A 20554-nucleotide genomic window follows, 5' to 3' on the forward strand; every position below is an offset into this window, starting at 1 on the left:
AACGAACTGTGCAATAAAAATAAATAAAATTTGAGAAAAAAATGATTATTTTAAACTAACCAGCGAAAGGGAATAGGAATATTAGGAAGTAATAGAAATTTAACATATTCACTCGATAAAATACGGATTTATTCTGGACACCACCGGAAAAAATTCAAAAAAATATATAACAAATAGATGGGCTACATTCAGCTATTGAGCTATAAATGCATATGCTGCATTATCTACGCCTTCCAGTGTATAACCTGTCATTTTGATGAGGAGGGCGTACGGGTAATTGCCGGACATTGTATTGATATGAGTTATTAGATTGATTGGCACACTCGCAAAATGCTTTGTGACGCAGAGTACACTAAGAGTCAACTTACGTTACTATTTTCCGGAATCAAATTGCTCGTTAATAACCAGAAGTAGTCAGTTCAATCTAAATATATAAGTGAAGTATAGTAAGTTCGGATGATACAATCGGATTCTTTACCTCCATCATTCTATAAATGTCATCCAATTATAAGTCGTAGTGTAGGTTTGGCGCATGGTGATGAGGAATTAGAGTTACTCCCAGAGTATAGCGTAAATTATTAGAAACATTAACGTAGATTAAATGGAGTTATAAGAATGAAATGAAGATAATAATGAGGTCAATTATCATACGTTTAAAATCTTCTCATCTATAACCCGAAAGTCAATCATCGTATCCGTATTGAAATATCAATAATGATGTGATGAATATATACGTGGAATACAAATCACTTAGTTACGAATCACTGTTACATGTGGCAAATAAATTTGTCAGTTTGAATATACGAGCCATACTTCAGGAAGTTACTTCAACGGATACACAATAAGAATCGTCTTGCAGACTATCAAAATATTATTCCGAACCTGAGTAATATTTTCCAACATATAGGTTACATTTTAATAAACTACTAGAACTCATACATTACTGATCCAAAATGACGGCAATGTGTCAGAACTACCTAAGGAAAATCAAATCTTCAATAATTTCGTACAAAATTCGACACAATGAAAGAAACGTGAGTTGTAGTAAAACATAAAATGCATTCCGATGACACCTTTTCCGGTGATAAAGTTTGCATTGCTTTACATGGTAATCGGAACATCATTCCTAATCCAATTTCAACTCAACGCATTACAAGAAGATGAGGGATGTCGGGCTGTGCGTGTTAGGACAGGCAAAGGAATATATATGGTACGATTATACTGATAATAATATATAGAGAAAAAATATGGTCAATACACTGTCTTCTTTGCTGCTTTTGTCGATTTTGCTCTGCAAGTATTTCCTTTGATGATGACCATGGATGCCATGCTTTTTCATGTGCCTGGGAAATATGAACTAGTGGGCCTAGTCCCAAGATAATTGATTTTGTTTCCGCATTTTTTACGTGTCACCATTACTTAAAACCATTCCTGACATATTTGCAGCCACCTCATCCAGGATCAGAAGCTGTGCGGAATACCATTCGTCTGGCTCCAACCCTTCAACCTATATTGAATAGGTAACTCGAATAGGAGCAGCTATTATTGCGCTCAGTCCGCTCAGTTTTAGGACTTAACGTTCTCTGTTTTTATTCTTAACGTTCTCTATTTTATCTGTACATAATGTCAAGCCAATGATTAAAAACCGTACTCTTTGGTATGACTTCAACAGATTCAATTAATTATTCCTTTCCAATGAAGGAAAATATCATCATGCTATTCCATTTACCTCAAAAATTTCGATATGGTATTTTATTCACCTTTCATAAAAAGGGGTGCTGAAAATACGGATAAAAGTTGGCGAATTTGTATATCAAAATGAGTACCGCACATAATTTAATTTCTTCACACGTGCATTATATCTAACATTCAGGGCTGATTCCACTTAACAATATGCATAAAGTGAGACATAATAAAGTTAAGGCTGAAAGCGTAAATGTATTCTATCCAAGACGAGGATTTATTCCACATTTAAAAGCTGTGAGGGACATGAATAAATTCTACAAGGAGTCATGATCATGAGAAAGTAATTAAATAAAATACTGAATTTTGTTTGCCTCGAGTTTTAAACAAATAATTTTATTTGGAAACATGAGTTCCAAAATATTTCCTCTGATCTGCAATTTAACTACTACTTATGAGGGGGCCGTGGATTCGAGTGAGGGCAGCGTAGGACCAATGACCTAATGCTCTAATGAGTGTTCAATTTAATTTCGCGAGATGCCAACTGGCTCCTACAGTTTCTCCCAAGACATATGATTTTTATGGTAATGTGGTTATTGTAAGGTAATTCTTCCTAGGAAAATACAGTTGGCAAAAGAATTGAGCCGCTCTTCCCATACCGTGATATTAGTATTTCACACGACGTTGAGCTTAACACTAAGTGATCTCTATCGCCAAAAACTAACATTCGGGTTGATTTGTTAATCAATCCGAAAAAGTTCGGACAGAATTTAGAGATTGTGGGCAGGAAAAAATTTTTAAAAGTCATATCAAACAATTATATTTTCAATAAAGGGTATAGCATTTCAATGCCACATCATGGACAAGAGACCTAGATAGTCCCGTGGCTAGACGGCTGCTGACCAGAGCTGGCCGAAGGGGATCGGTTTCAAAGCCCGTTGTCGCCTCATAAAACCCTCAGTTTAGTCCAGAATTTGTTATTTCTGGTTCAAGATTTTCCTTCAGACCAAAGGTGAAATAGGATAAGAACTGGTCAACGTACCCCGGGTTAATTTCCAATGCCACGGAGACAAGTTCAGTATTATATGAGTTGCACTTCACATCACCAAGTAGTCTTCGGGTTATTTGTTGAGGTTTTGGTAAGTAAGTGAAATGATAAATGAAGCTGTGAATCTTTTGGTCTTATAAACTCTTCGGAAGTTTCAAGTTCAAGGTGGATTCCAGTACATTAAAATACTTTTACAAAGGAAAGACCTGTTGAAGGAATTTATATTTATTGAAAATCTCAATGTTTTAGTGTCATCTCCAAACAGTTTTTGCAGCATAAAGAAATTATCATTATGGGGTAGTACATTATAAACAGAAAAGTGTTCAGAGCGGAAACTGCGGTGAGCCATCATTCCGAAGAGAAATAAATGAGAACACAAAGGGACATAACAGAAAGAGAGACCAAAAGAATGAAGCGATTTCTGTGAATTGGAAAAGAAATTACGAAGTGGTAGGTAGCTATAAGAACGCGGGTCATAGATGGTTGAAACGAAAGTATTAATAGTTAACAAAAAAATGAATTCATTTTAGTAAAACTGATAAAATCGATAGTCATTCCAGTGAGTTGAAATTTTTATTAATCTCTCTAATTTTTTGCACCTCGTGAATAAATCTGGGTATGATTAAAAATCTGCGATAATAGCGCACAATTATCGTTTATTATTATTTTTGGAATCCTGTCGCTCATGTGGAAAAGGTTAGCTTTGGATAAGTACAATCTGAACAACAGTACAGCTATTTGCCCCTTCTTACAAAAGACATGATGACACACGAAACTAAAAAATACCCTCTTTATTATTCTCAAACTTTCTTCCTACCTTAATTCCGTTCTATGCAGTACATTCTATGCATTTCATACCTTCTTGGTGTAAACCTCACTTCATTAAGACGGACTTCAAAATAGCATCACCAATCAACTTGCTCTGCATTTATCATTCCCGCCTTTTTCCCATTGGTTTCCTTCCCCACCATTTCTAGTATATTTTGTTTGTTTTCCTTTCTTTTCATTTCAGCCCTTCTACGAATCTTCTCCCTACCCAAATTTCAAAAGCCTAAAATCTACGCTCATCATCTTGTCTTAGCGTAAACGTTACTGTGACGCAAAAATCATCCTTTACTCTTTTTATATATATACACTCATGCCAAGTATATTTTATAGACTCCCAAATATAAATAACCGTTTTCAAAATTCGTAGAGCGAATCAAAAAACCAGAATATACGTCAGTATGTGTTGGGTGAAGCGGTAAAATTAAAACATAGGTATGAAGGTCAATTGGGTTTTTAAAATATACCGTTTTTTTACGTAAACAAAAACCGAGAATGGATACTTATCACCATGAGGGCGACGTCAAAGTTAGTCATCAAAAATTCGGCAGCTGTAATCCTGACCCGATTTAAAACCCAGGAGGACGGAAAATGACCAAACTTACAACCATGGACATTTTTATATTGAAGGTAATGAATAGTTTATTAATAATTGAAAAACCAGGAAATGTGACCTGAGCTCTAATTTAAGCAATGCAGTCGATCTTCCTGGCATACCCCATCAATCCGACTGGAAATTCCTCATTGAGGGACATCAATTAAATTGTTCCACCACTTTCGATTAATTATCAGGTCCCTTACCAGTATTGGGAGTTCGTGGTCGTTTCCATTTCTTCATTACTTTCCTTTATTTCGGACGAAAGTATGTGAAAAATGCCCTGTCACCGGCATGCATATAAATACTACCAGTATATTCAGTCAGTGCATCAAAGTCACACCAGCCATCACTCGAAGAAAATTGCAATTAAGAAACGCCGAAATGATTTCTCAGGTACGTTTAAAGGGTAAATATGTCCTTGTATTCTAGTGACAGTTTTTGTAACTAAAGGAAACCTTAAGAGTAAAAACGTTTCTTGGGTTCTGGGAAGAATGATGAACTCATTGGTAAGCTAAATTGGAGATCAAAGTTGTAAGACCTAGCTACATTTTTGATCCTTATAATACCCGTCTTTGCATTATTCTATTATTATAATTACTAAGAAAGGTACCAATTTAAATTATGGGATTTTATACATCGCATTTTACTCGTGCCATTTTAGAGTAAAGTACTTATCATTATAATTTCATTATTTTAACTTTCTAATGACGTCATTACCTCATTGTAGTTGCTGATTATAATATCGATTTTTAATGCCACAAAATGTATTCCTTAACGTTTCTTCCAGGTATTAGTCTGCCTAGCTGCAATTTCAACGTTCACTTTGGCATTTCCTGGTCTCTCGCACGGAGGCTCTGCAACAGGAGGGCATCATGATATTGATTACTACGTAAGTTTTTTTTCATATTTCGTTGCACCACAATACTGTCCATCTACGTCTATTGTATTTTAGTTCCAGAAATAAGTGTATTAAAATTGAAATTACATCTTACTACATTTGGTTTCTTACAAATTTGAAAAAAACTTGGTATGTATTAGTTTGCCCGGTATTTTCCTGACTGCCACATTACTTAATGTGCGATACTTGTATTTTTGGTGATGTAACTCAAATAGGAAATATCAGGTAGCTCAGGAGTGGAAAGTGACCTTTATTATGTATAAACTTGAAGTTCTAGGTGAAGTATCATTAACGATTTTGTTCCAACCTTAACGATGTAACAACCGAGAGATTGTTATATAGTACATGCATGTATAGAAAAAGTCAATCTTAGAGTTGGTGAGATGCATAATTCTAAATCCAAAAATTAATGAAAATGTTTAAGCAGAAGGAAATGCAAAGCGCTTGAGAACTTCTTCGTACGAAAAATTTATTAAAGAATTTTATCAATCTTATGTGTCATCAAAAAACCTTTGCACTACTTAGCTAAATATCAACTTAAAATTTTAATGCTTCCTTTCTTAGTCAGATGCAATGAATGTTCTGAATGAATGTTATAATAATGCATTGCTCTCTTTAGGAATTAGGTCTGATCAAGTACTGTTGAAAGGATAACTATTTTATTCCATAATATGTATCATAATTATGAGTGATTTCATTACATTTTATCTATATCTATGCTCTTTCCCTTAATAATTAGAAATAGTAATTTGAAAACAATGAAAATTGTAATTCAAAAATAATACTGAGCGCATCACTGATGGCATAGTTCAGGACAATTGGAATTCAGAGCTTTTAATTGCAACACATATATGGATGAGTAATAATTAATGCCATTAGTGCACTGCTACATATAGACTCATTAGAACGCTTGACATTGTGTTTTCTCACACATAATATTCATTTCTTCACACACACAAATTCTATTTTGCGATATATCTCCCCTCTTTTCTCCTCTAGGCATACCCGAAGTATCAGTACAACTATGGAGTCACCGACGGGCGCACCGGTGACGTCAAGAACCAATGGGAGACCCGCGATGGGGACGTGGTCAAGGGATCCTACAGCCTAAATGAAGCAGACGGTACCATCCGACAGGTGGACTACGTCGCCGATGACCACAATGGATTCAACGCCGTCGTCAAGAGGGTCGGCCACGCCGTCCACCCTCAAATCATCCACCAACATGTTGGAGCGTCGGCCCATCAAGGCAGCTTGTCAGTGGCGCCAGCCTTGCCTTTGCCCACCATTAAAAATCCTTTGAATTTTTGACAATAAATGAAAAGTCTAAAAACAGCAAGTTTATTATTTTACTTATAATCGAAAAAATTATTTGCCCAGGTGTCTCTTAAAAAAATAAAATCACTTAAAAACGCCTAACTTAAAAGCCTAAAACACTACTCCGAGCTGTCAGTTATAATTATTTCAAAAAACGTAATGAGGATGCATATATCATCTCTGAAAACAGCTTAGGTGTAGCCAAGTTGATTCATGTGAAAAAGGTCGGATTCTGGCAGAGGATAATATTCGTTCAGGAGTTTACATTGGTTTATGTCATCTAATAGGTCGTCGATCGCTACCAATATATTGAGAAAATTTTAATTGCCTAATTTGCCTGATACAATTTAAAAATTTACAGTCATGTATTTCAAGAGGAACTGAAAAATGTTATTTATATCTGTATATATACAAAGAAGGACTGCTAGTTTGAAGAAACAATGAGAATTTTCTACACAAGAATATGCGGAAATATTTAGAAACATAAATGTAGATAAATGAAATTTGGTTAGAGAAATATAATACGGATGCTATAAATGGATCAGAAGTAGGAACTATGTATTAGGTTACTGAACTGAAAATGTGCATAAGAAAGCTGAATTTTGCACTTAATAACGCCCTATTGTGTCAAATAATGTATTTATAACTAATAAAATGTAACAATTCATACTCGTACAGGGAAAACTGAAACATACAGGGTTCGTCCGGAAAATAAGTGTACTGATTTTTTCCCGCCGCTCCAGGCGCGCCCAGCACCGCCCTGACGGGCTGCGATTGGAGGGGGGTATGTTGGCAAGCGACGCTGAAAAAGGCAGTCGGCTCTGAGCTGTGGTGTAGTGAGGAGCTCTGTTAACGCGAACCTCCACGCTCGACCCACGTCACGGAACGCGATGCCGAAGTTTTTGGAGCAGCGTTATTCCATCAAATTTGCGGTAAAGCTTAGGAAATCGTCTACCGAAACTGTCGGTATGATTAACCAGGCTTACGGGGAGTCAGCCATGTCCAGAAACATGATCTTTCGGTGGCACAAGATGTTCGTGGAGGGCAGAGAAGAGGTCGACGACGAACCACGGCCTGGACGCCCATCAACGACACTCACCGACGAAAATGTGCGAAAAGTTCGCGATGTACTGAACTCTGATCGTCGTCTTAGTGTTCGGATGATAGCAGAGCAGTGTAATGTGCCAAAAACAATAGTGCACGAGATTATTAGGCACCAATTACAGATGCGAAAAATTTGTGCAAAGTTGGTGCCGAAAGTGCTCAGTGATGATCAAAGATTCAATTGTTTGGAAATCGCGACACAACTTGCGGATCACTGCAAAAATGATCCACATTTTTTAGAGAACGTTGTTTCGGGTGACGAGACGTGGATCTTTGAGTACGACCCAGAGTCGATGAGACAAAGTGCGGAGTGGCACACCCCATCATCACCCCGTCAAAAGAAAGCTCGCATGAGCAAATCTCGGATCAAGGCGATGCTCATTGTCTTTTTTGACAAAAGAAGAGTCGTCCACTACGAATTTGTACCTGAACGACAAACTGTAAATGCTGCATTTTATGTCCAAGTGCTCGACAGGCTTCGAAAACGAGTCGCCCGCGTCCGGCCAGCGATCAAAAACATCTGGCGGCTGCATCACGACAATGCGCCGTCTCACACCGCGCTTGTCGTGTCGGACTTCTTGGCCAAGCACGGCGTGGCAACGCTGCCGCACCCGCCCTACAGCCCGGACTTGGCACCACCGGACTTCTTTCTGTTCCCGAAGATAAAGAGCAGTTTGAAAGGAACGCGATACGGGACTTTGGACGCCGTCAAAGAGGCCGTGACGACGTGTCTTCGAGAGGTTCCCGATGATGCCTTCGCGGGAGCGTTCCAGGAATGGGAACGCCGCTGGAACAAGTGTATCGACTCACAAGGGTCCTATTTTGAGGAATATTAGCTTAAGATATGTAAAAGTGTAATAATTTTTTTCCTGAGCTTAGTACACTTATTTTCCGGACGAACCCTGTAACTGACTTTCCATTCTATGGTGAAATTGCTACTTTCGAATTGGATAATACCATAAGTAAAACACTGGAATATTTATTATCATTATTGAAATTTGATCTTGACTGCAATGAACATTGAGAAAACGAGAAAAACAAGCCGGCGTAAGTGTCAGGTAGAAATGTTATTGCGTCAGTTTTAATGTGTTTTGCAAGTAGCTACGAGTACTATGAGTACACAAAAGAAATGCCTGTATGACTCTTAACAAATATTATAGTATACTGTAAACACTAACACATACACAAAATGAGTTATGAGTTATTATGAGCTAAATGAGAGATATAATATCCAATTATTGGCCTAAAACGGAAATGAACATCAACAGAAATTAGAAGAAAGTTAAAAACTAAGTTTAAACAAATTCGTAAACTGCTTGGCACATGGCATGAAGCATGCATGTATTTCATCAAAAGTTAAAAAGTGGAATGCCACATTTTCTAAGATGAGATATTTTTGATGATTCATTTAATGGAAATTGGATTCGCTCTCTGAATCAATTTCACGAAACTCAACAAACTCAACAAATTACATTGGGACTAATAATTGCTGTGATTTCATTAGATAATATTGAAATTATATCCTTCAAAATATTTAACGAAAGGGCTGAGTTCAGAGAGGGTTTGATTTTACAGAACGAATAACTAGTTAAAATTCCACTTAAGTTGATAACAGTTGTTCAAACAATATTTAAATATTTCATTTTAGAATGACAGGTTACCGTAGAGCTATTTTTGGTAACTTGCAAGCTACCACTAGAGTTAGAGGCAGGGGGTTAAAGCACACCAAACTATTTTGAACCAAATATTTTTACCACTACCGTGGTCAGACAATGTTACTCTAATACTCATCTTTCATGGATAAAACTGACATCTTAATTCTAACTGTTCGGCACTAAATATCTCTATACTCATTGACATCATCTCTCCAACGATTGAGGTACTATATATGTACGATGGGGTTAGTTATATATTTTCCACATCACTGCTAAAGAGACCTCCTTCCGTTTATGCAAGAGATTTAAGTTGTAATTCAACCTCCGCTCTATGAGTGATTCCCAGCCTAGCTTCTTTAGAATTATGGATATGCTACCAAGGTTGTCTTAACAACGTTTTCCTAATCTAGCTCCTCTATGCTGCCCTGCGATTCAATTCGGCAATCAATCTAACTTCGTGAAGATCCCATTTATTCTAGCAGCATATTCCAAAAGTATGTGTAAGCAGCGGAAGACACCATGGCTCTTTATAAACCTCTTATCATATTTACCTCGTACTCTTCTCATAAATCCTATTTTTTTGTTAGCTTGTCCACATATTCCCCGGATGTGTTTAATCTAGGAGAGATCGTGAATTAGGGTAACGCCTGGGTATTTAATTGAGCCTACACATTCCATTTCGGTGTTCACAATTGGGAACACCGAATGGGAGGGAATTGCTCTTTTTCCAAAAATTTATCACTACGCACTTTTTTGAGTTTAACTCTAATTTTCAAGTGTTGCGCCCGCGTTGTATAGCATTAAGGTAATATCGCAAGGTTGCTGTGTCCTTCCGGATCACGGATATCACGGTAAACCACTGCATTTTCGGCAACTAAGCGTGTCTTACTAGTGACTACGGAGTCAATTTAGTCAGCGTAAATTAGGAATAGAAGAGGTTCGAAAACACTTCCCTGGTGTACACCTGAAATAACTTCTACTGCTTTTGAGCCAAATCCATCTATGACTACTCCTTGTACCAGACAATTAAAATAGATTTTAATCCAAGATTATGACTTGAGATATTTTTTATCTATGCCATATGCTTCTAGCATAATGAGTAGTATAGTATGTGGTACTTTGTTTAAGGCTTTCTTAAAATCTAGAAAAAACGCGTGCACTGGAACTTTGTTCTCTTCCGAAATAAGAATATCACGAGCAAAAAGCGCAAGGTATGTCTCGCAGGATCTACCCCTTCGGAAACCGTGCTTGCTTTTTTTTAATAACTCCTGACTATCGAGGTATATCACAATCAAACTAGTTATATGAAATTATGGAACTATATGTTCCGTAATCATGCTCAAAATGGATGTAAAGGGAAATATCGCTGTAACTTGCTCGGTTCCTCCTCGTCTTCATTTTTAAATATTGGTGTTAAGTTAGACGTTTTCCTATCTCCGGGGGACCTTGTGATCTGCTTTCGACTTATTAAAAATGGTTTTTAGATACGGCGCAATTTCCGACTCTATATCCTTAAATATACGAACGGGTTTTTGACAGATCCCGGAGGATTTATTGGGCTTAATATTTTTCAGCAAACTTTCTATTCTACATGAGTTTTCAATTATGGGCATCGGTTGGCCGGCACGATTTGGTAACCTATTGGAGACATTCGGTGAGACATTGCTGAAGACGCTTTGAAAGAAAGAATTGAATAAGTTGGCCTTTTCCAAAGTGCTAGTCACTCCTTATCATTTTTGAATGAATTAATTGCCGACTTATTTCCCTGGAGCTCTTTGGTGTACAACCCAAATGCTTCCGGATTCTCTTTCAAATTTTCCGCCAATCTTTTCCATTTGACTTCGCTCAACGCTCTCTGAAATTCCTTGTCGGCATTCGCCCTAGATTTTGTACTCATAAAAGATCATGCTTTTTGTCGTTATAGATTTCATCACTAACATTTTTCATCTTGGCGTGACATAGCCTTTGATGCCGTAATACTTTTCAATTATCCTATTTGTACCATCTCTAGATCTCGTGTTATTTTTTATAAATTTACTGGGAATGAAATTGTTAACTGCTGAGCGTGTCAACTCCAGGAAGTGATTCCGCGTAACCTCGGTATTCCGGTGATGACTATCGTTTTTAAAATTTGCAAATTGACTCTGTAGCACGAATTTTAGTATATAATGGCCCCTTCTTCTAAGGAGTAAATTTTTCTTTTAGGCTTCCCATTTCTGACCCCATGCATGAAAAGCTTAGCATTTATGACCCCGTGGTCACTTGTTTCTTTTAAAATGTTTATCCAATTCAATGCTTGTACATCTACGTGAATAGGAAGAAATGAAGAGATAATTTACATTATATTAGATGCTAACTAGTTAAAAATCATTTGAGTGTCACAAAAGTTTGAATCATATCGATTGGTATCGAAACATGATCTTCAGGCAATATTTTTAATTGGACGATTTTTTATCATCTTACTTTTCCTATGTTGGCTATGACGTAATTTTGCTTTCACGAACCCAAGTCATTCAAGAAAGCTCCAAGGATTTCATTTAACATGCATATGATATACATTGTACTAAAAGTAAAAGGAATCTTACTAATATCTAAAGGATATGAACCAGAACATAACCATTCCTTAGATAGTGTTGATATTCATAATTTTTCATCTACCTGGCTTTGAGAACGTATACGAATGGCTGGGACTTTTTAATATTGGAAAATGTAGATATCCTAGCTGGAGACCAAAGACAATCAATTATGGCTAAAATGCTATCAAAGTACGAGTAAAATACATTGATGAAAACCATGACGTTCCGAAAGAACTCAATATAACTAAGTCATAGACAGAGGTGTGAAAGACCAAATAAAATCCATTTTAAACCGGGTAATAATTATAATGACCAGATTATCGTATGATCTGAGTATATATTTTCCAGGTGACTTTTTATTCATGAACTACTGACCAAAGTTAATTACAGAAAGAGTATACAACGAGCTGTAAAAATCATGAGCATATACCATCTATCATTTTGAATTCTGCTACCATGTTTAATTATTATTTCGTTTGATAATTAAATCCAATTTAATGAATGGATGTCGAAATGTTCATAAAATACAATACGTTTTAGTAATACTTTGAGTATTAATTAAAAAAATATAATAATAACATTATTTTGTTGATGCTATGGCGATTATAGGATATTTTAACACATTTAAAGATTTCTTTTTACAGAAAATAGTTGGAACACAGTTCAGAAAAATATGGTTCCTTTCTTTTGAATTAATACCATCCAATTTAAAAGCCTGCTATGTTCATGATTTGCAAGTTTAACTTATTTCGGATCTAAAATCCGTTACTCATATCGGAGTTCAAAGCCCCTTAAAGGATTGTGACGCATCCAAAAGAAATATCGCAACAGGGAGGATATAGAATGCAAAAAACACTCAATTTATCCTTCCTATGGCAACATTTTAGATATTTAAAGTTTGAAATGACCTGGACAAATAGCATTATTGGTCTTCGTGCTTCAAAATTATATGAAATGTATTGACCGATATAACAGCTGGAAACACAATTAATATAGATTAAGTGAATATTCGTTGAAATAACGAAGTAGTTAGCAACGGAGACCAAGAAATGAATATTGGTCCAGGTGGTCCAAAACAGGAAGTAGGGAGAAACATTATAGGACAAAAAAGTGTCAGATAGGCGAGTGGTATTTCAGACTATTATAAAATGGAGAAAGCTAGGTAGGTAGGAGAGAGTGGAAGAGAAAGGGAATTTGGAAGGAATGGCCAGAATTTACAGATTTGAAACAAAGAATAAAACAACAAAATAGGTGTTTCTATTTTTTAAACCGCAATTTCGTGTAATTTCATGAAGGAACGTGGAAAATCGGATGTCTTTATAACATTCTCCACTTCATATAGAATTAGTGAACGGAATTAATTAGAACTGTATGATAATTACAGTGAACAAAGGAATGGTGGGTAAACTACGCTATACTATAATAACATGATTTTAATGTTAATACAATACATTTTTGCAGAATTGAATGGAAGTTTTGTATCGGATTATTCAATTGCTGGCGAGTGCTTTAATTTTTATAATATTTCTATCCCTTGTTCACATACTTTCCCATTTATACTCTCCTCAGGAGTAAAATATAAGGATATATCCTTGCTATCATAGAAACTATTAGGGCCACCATCAGTATTTTCCATGGGTGGTTAATACCAGTCTCCGACTTACAATTTTCATAGTATGCCAATATTGCCCCTTCTTTTCTCCATCCCCACTTTCTTTTGTAACTTTCACGCCACACAATCGGTGAAACCACTGACGCAGTCATTCGAAGCATGATATAAATACGACGGTCTGCCAACGGTCATATCACAAATTATTTCAGCCTCTAGTGAACAACCTCGTCAGTTGCAAAATGCACATCGCCCACGTAAGTTCTCTCGAATTGAGAAAAAAATTGAAAAGGGTTATTATAACTGAATGAGATCCATAATCATATTTTTATTTAAGTTCGGAATGGTAGAAAAAGGGATTTATTATTATTATCATGGCTATTGGTACTATTCATAGATTTTTACCACTTTCAAATCAAACGTACTCTCTCTGGAGCACTTAAAGTCAAATATGACCATAAAAATATTGGAGGTTCCAGTTTCACTAGGTCTAGTTAATAATCGCTCCAAAGTATATCATAACGATAAGTTTAAATAGTGATAAAAAGCTTCATTTATAGTTAAGTCCATCAAAACTAAAATAAATATAAAAAAGTTCTAATTTAATATTTATTTCTCAATTTTATAGAAAAAGAACAACTATGGTATTGAAAAAGTTAAAAAGAGTCTAAAAAAGGTGTGAAATCGCATTTAATATCACAAAATTAATATGCCCATTAAATTTCCAGGTAGCAGTAATTTTTGCCATTGTGGCTAGTTCCACTGCTGTTCCTGGTCATTATGGTGGTCAACAACATATTGATTATTATGTAAGTTTTTTATACTTATAAGAACTTTATTTTTATAAATGTTATATAAAGAAAACAATTCATTGAATTATTCTAACGTTTTGAATACAAAAATAAAAATTAATTGGTATCAAACATAATGATTTTTTTACAATTTTATGGGCGTACAGCATCCATCGTTGTTGCCCAATATTTAATGTGGTTATGGGCTAGTGTGTCAATGGTAAATTGAATACATGCTAATTTTTTAATCAGTTATGGAAAATTTGTACATGTGACAACTTTGTTTCAGAAAAAATATTGTTAGAAGTAACATATAGCCAAAAAAATACCTATTGAAGGATCTGTCATCACTTGTCCCATTTGATTGGATCAATTAAAGCATACAATCTATAATATCAAATCAAAAAGTACGAATTGATAATGACCAAATGCATACATATATGCTGTACAAGAAAACACAATCCATTAATCCAGAAATAAGATCCAATATAAATTAAAGTAAGCTAAAGAAATCAAAATCAATCCTAATGTTCAACTTTATTTTATTAATGCATATCTTTATAATATGGATTGATATATAAAACCAATTCATCATAAATACGTTTTTAACTCTGATAATCATTACAGTAGCCTATTTGTAAGATATACTGAGTGTAAATTTACATTCAAGGCCCATCCCAAGTACAATTTTGACTACGGAGTGAGCGACCACAAGACCGGGGACAATAAGAACCAGTGGGAGACCAGGGATGGTGACGTGGTGAAGGGATCTTACAGCCTTCACGAAGCCGACGGCACCATCCGCGTTGTCGAATACACCGCAGACAAGCACAATGGATTCAACGCCGTTGTAAAGCGACAAGGCAAGGCGGTGCACCCACAACATTACGCAACAGCCCCGCACCACGGAGGATACGGTGGTTTCGCGGGTGGTTATGGTGGACACTAAGGAGGTGCCTTTCACTTGTCAACGGGAAGAACTACGCTTATTCTCGTTCAGTACCCATCACTGAATCTATTATAACTCATCTTCTATTCATCCATACTTCTACAATATTTTCATCGCTTTTTCGTATTCAATATTTATTACATGAATAATAAAGATTGAACAAACTTCTAAAATGTCTAGTATTTTTATTTTTAGGGCAATTTAACAAAGTCTACTAATTCTGTGTAAGAAAACATTTTTGGAGATAAATTTCGCCTACCAATTTGTTTTGTGGCACCGTTTGTCTACTTATATAATCAAACTACTTTCAAATGGTATCGATAGACATTTCAGAAAATGTTTAATTTTTTAATAACCTTATGTGCTGATGAATACAATGACGAACATTTTACTTTCGGAAGCTTTTATTTTAAAAGCTAAACGCTTATATTTTAAATATGCGCTTATATAAGAAAACGTTCACAAGTGAAACGTAAGTTCTCCATATATCACGATTCAAAAAATTTCGTCTTTGAAACATTCAGAAAAATTGGTGTGAAAAAACTTACTTATTCAGTGACCATGAATTTTGACAAAGTAGAGCCTCAAACCATCGAATTCAATTCACAACTGCTTTAGAGTCTATGTTAGGCCTGCTCTTGAATTGGATTTATTTTTAAGATAAAACATTTGGTAAAAAGCATGGTATATTGGGTAATACGTTTGAGCATTTTAATGCCATATCTATACTCAGCATAGAAATGTAATCAATACATAATGGTTTCAATTAATTTTTATAATGAATCATGAACTTTGGAGATATATTCGTGCCGTGTCAAATTAAAAATTATTATTCGAGGGCAATACAAATCCATTTCATCAGCGACTTAAATAAATAATTAAAAAATTATCTAAGCTACCGCCACCAAAATCACCGCGTAATTTTCATAAAATTACTTACAATATCCATTTTTATTTTTGGGGGATAACATAAAATTTAATAATGTTATGAAATAAACCTTAACGTTAATTGTCGTCCCATTAAGTCATGATAATATTATACAATGATAGATAGGTAAATATTTATAAAAAAACGCATATCTGTGTAAAATTAATTGAATATTTATCACAATCCCTGTTTTCACCTGAATTCAACCGTCGCGATAGTCAAAAGATAGTCTTCTGCAGTCTCGATATAATATTAAGTTTACAGGTGTTCAACAGTTTTTTAATCATCTTCAGCTTTAAATAAATTATTTAGCCTTTGAAAAAAAGTGATTATATAGAATTTGGTGACGTTTTCGTGTGAATATACCAACACATTACACCTACTGATGTATACCAGAATATAAGTATTCTAAAATTCAGTCAAAAACACTTTCTCGCGTCATAATCCACATAAAAGAACCCATTTTCAAAATTGCGTATGCCATTTACCATTGAAAAGAATTAGACGTGAGTAAAACTCATTAGTATTTAAGTAGGAATCAGTTAAAAAATGCAAAAGATTCAGAAGTAATCGCTAAAAATATTTGCTTTCGAAAGGATGTCTCAATATAAAAAAATAAAATTCCGTTTATATATTTATTTTCTGTCGCATTATTCTAGCGTTTAAGACTATCCATGGAATAAAGTTTTCTTAAGCCTTTTTTGGCACAGTCCTGTATCCAAACAGCAATAATCTGATTTATCCGGAAATCTGATTTATTATTATTATTATTATTATTAAAAATACACATGTGCTGATAGACATTGTCAGGTGGCACACAAGTCCCAAATAATTGCAAAAGATAATACATAAAACTAGACTTCAAAACACAAATCTCTTTAACAAAACAAGTGAATCCCCATCCCATTTACAACCATTTATCAGCAAGAAAAAAAAAGATGAATTAAAAAAAAAATTAAGCTATTACATATAATACCATACACCACACATCAATCAAATTATTACATATATGCCTTACATCTATTCTTAAAAGTATACACTCTGTTAGGAAAGGGCTCGAATATTTTTGCAGGTAAAGTGTTCCACTCAACAATTGTTCTATTTAGAAAAGAAAATTTTTTTTTATTTGTTCTCTGTGCCCGGCATTTTATCTTAAATTTGTGATCATTTCTGCCTATAAAATTTGGGTTCCCCGCCTCTTTCCTAAGATCTGCCCAAGCTTTCTCCCCCTTCAAAATTCGGAACATTCCACAAAGTCTGCTTACTTTTCTTCTAGATTCTAGAGGTTCCCAGCCCAGCGTTTCTAGCATGTCAGACACACTCTCCATCCTCCCATGCTTCCCCAGTACATATCGGGCAGCCTTTCTTTGCACCTTTTCCAGTTTTTTAATATGACCTTCTTCATGAGGGTCCCATACAAGAGAAGCGTACTCTAAAATTGGCCTTACTAGGGTCTGATAAGCCTTCTCCTTGGTTGCTCTAACGCTCCCTTCGAGGTTTCTCATTACCCAATGAAGAGTTTTGAAAGCTTTCTTATAGATGCACTCCACATTTAGCCCCCACCCTAAGTCCTTAGTTAAATATACACCTAAGTATTTGACAGTATCACTTCTAGGAATGACATTTTCTGAGAATTTATATTCCCTATTGTTTCCAATTACCTTATTGCTAAAAGTGATTGATTTGCATTTGTTAACATTAATATCCATCCCATTTTTTGTCACCCAATCTGCCATTTTATTAATGTCCCTTTGAAGTTTGTCACGGTCTCTGTCATTTTCGACTTTCCTGTAGATAATACAGTCGTCTGCAAAAAGTCTTATCTGAGAATTAATATTTATTGGGAGATCATTTATATATATTAAAAACAAGAGCGGGCCAAGTACGCTTCCTTGTGGGACTCCCGATGTTACCCTTGCTTTTTCAGAATACACTTCTCCTAATTTGACCCTTTGTGTTCGACCTTCCATGAAATTTCTGACCCAAGAGATTACTCTTCCATCTGTGTGTAGTGGCAATTGGCCCATCTTAAGCATTAAGAGATCGTGGTCAACTTTGTCAAAGGCTTTTGACAGGTCGACTATTATAGCATCCACCTCTATTCCCGCATCCATAGAGTCGAACATTTCTTGGCAGAACCCTAATAGCTGAGTTTCGCAAGAGTGCCCTTTTCTAAAACCGTATTGGCGACTATACAACCAATTCTCACTCTCCCACAAGTCCCAGAGATAATCAGCCATTATCTTTTCTAATACCTTGCATACAACTGATGTCAAGCTTACCGGTCTATAATTATCAACTAGTGCCTTATCTCCTCCTTTGAAAATTGGCGTAACATATGCCTCCTTCCAATCATTTGGCAGGGCATTATTGTTTAAGGTAACATTGAATAAATGATTTATATAATTTGAAACTACACTACCGCCCAATTTAAGCAAGTCAATTGAGATACCATCTGGCCCTTTTGATTTATTTGCCCTCATTTTCATATATTTTTTATAAATTTCTGCGCTGGTCGTTTTAATACTTTTGGTATTTAATATTTTTTCGCCTCCTTGTTGACTCAGAGATGAATCTACAGGATCCTTTTTATTTACCATAACCTTAAATACACTTGCATACCAATTGTTAAACGTATTAGCCTTTTCCTTATCATCAACGATTAGTGTCCCATCCTCTTTTTTTAAAGCTGTTATGTTTTCCCTGTTGTCTTTCCTCCTCCGGAGGTACTTGTAAAATTTATTTCCATTATCTATCCCGATTATTTTCTGTAGAAAACTATCTTTGGCTATTTTCTTTTCTCTATTTAATTCACGAACTAATTTTTTGTAAATTATGAGCCATTCCGAGCTCTCGTTCCGTTTTTTGTGAATAACTCTCAGTTTTTTCTTCAAGGGTCTAATTTTGCGGTTGTAGAACTCTGGATCAGTATTTTTTTAAGAATTTTTTTCGGGACAAATTTATTTAATCCCTCCTCCATTATCCCCTTAAATGTTTTCCAGATTTCTTCTACATTCTGCCCACCACTTACCCATTGCGAATACTTTTCCCTTAAAAAGGTCTGGAACCCTTCCCTATCACCCCGTTTATATTGCCAAACTATCTTTTTGTTTACTAGCCCCTTATACTGAGCCCTCTCCCAGTTTAGATACATACGCACAGCTGAATGGTCACTTATTCCCGGAAGGATATCGACTTCCCCTACCCACTTTTTCGGTCTCACAAGTATGACGTCGAGGATGTTTCCCCCGCGCGTGGGTTTTTCCACCATCTGTACAAAACCCTCCTCGTTTATAAGACGACTAACGATTTCTTGGGCCTTCCCACCCCCCACCGTGACCTCGTCTGCCGACCATTGAATACCTGGAAGGTTCAAGTCCCCCGCTATGAGGGTGTGATCCTCAGGGTTAGCCGAGCATATGTCTGCTAATACCTCGACTGCGTACATCCCTTCGTTGTGGCTTCTGTACATAGCAACTATTTTTAAAATTTTCCCTCCATTCCTACCTTTAACATGAACACACATCATCTCACAATCATTTCTTACCCATTCCAATGTACTTATTAGGTTTTTATCTACACATATGAATATCCCCCCTCCACGACCATCCCTATCCCTTCTGTAAACTACCAAATTTTGAGGAAAAATCTCGTTTGACATAATATGATCACTTAGCCACGACTCCGTACCTATCACAATATCCGGATTACATGCATCAACTAACGTCTCGAAATGGCATACTTTATTTAGAATACTTCGGCAGTTTACCTGCAAAACTACTAAGCCCTTACCTTTCTTTCCTTCGGTATTGCGAGGTCCACCTCTTGTGCCCATTACAGGTTTCCCTGCTCACTGAGCTTTAGTGCGACATTTTTAAACAGATTTGACAAAACCAGGGATCCCTTCCTGTTTAAATGAACTCCATCGCGGCCCAAGTGTCTATCACCGACCCAACAGTTTGGGTCCACAAATGTCAGACTTTGTTGCACGCAAACCCACTCTATTCCTTCGTTTATGGCGTCAATTCTCTTCCAATGTATGTGCCCTCTACGAAGAATTCCACTAATAACAATTTGAGCACTTTTGAACGTATTTTTGGCCGAGGTCGCCAAATCCCAAATAAAATCGATTAGATGGTCTTCTGACTTAGCACTTTTTACGTCATTTGTCCCTACGTGAATTATGACAACACTTTCATCACCATTACTAGCCATATTAGCTATTTTATTATCCAATTGTTCCACTCTTATCCCCGGAAAACACTGAACGCCTTCATTAATACTTTCGCCACAATCTCCGACGAAACGTATTATGGAATCACCAAATATTTTCACTTTGGGTGGCCCTGGATCACCAAGAGACGTCCCCTCCCTTGACACTATGACCTCCCTCATCGGAAGCACTTCCCTCTTCGGTCTCACATTTATCCTATCCTTCCTTCCATCTCCTCGCTTCTTTGGCTGCTCTCTCCGTAGGATGCTTTCACGTATTCCTCCAGCCCGATCGGCATCCGCGTCACATGAGCTTGTTCCACTTCTGGTCGGCCTTAAATCTTCCGGTTTCCTCTTATCA

The 20554-nt window shown here is 36.1% G+C and overlaps 1 protein-coding gene across 1 annotated transcript; it reads left to right on the forward strand.

Annotated features, from left to right (window-relative positions):
• The first annotated feature begins 4535 nt into the window (after nt 1-4535).
• LOC139701149 (pupal cuticle protein Edg-84A-like) lies at nt 4536-15053 on the forward strand. The gene is made up of 5 exons (XM_071599725.1): nt 4536-4547; nt 4942-5043; nt 6052-6279; nt 14042-14122; nt 14775-15053. Exons 1-5 carry the CDS (start codon nt 4536-4538, stop codon nt 15051-15053), a joined length of 702 nt encoding a protein of 233 aa, XP_071455826.1.
• Nucleotides 15054-20554: the final 5501 nt, after the last annotated feature.

This window comes from Hetaerina americana, unplaced genomic scaffold (assembly GCF_022747635.1).
Source record: "Hetaerina americana unplaced genomic scaffold, ioHetAmer1.1.p SCAF_11, whole genome shotgun sequence".
Lineage (NCBI taxonomy): Eukaryota > Metazoa > Arthropoda > Insecta > Odonata > Calopterygidae > Hetaerina > Hetaerina americana.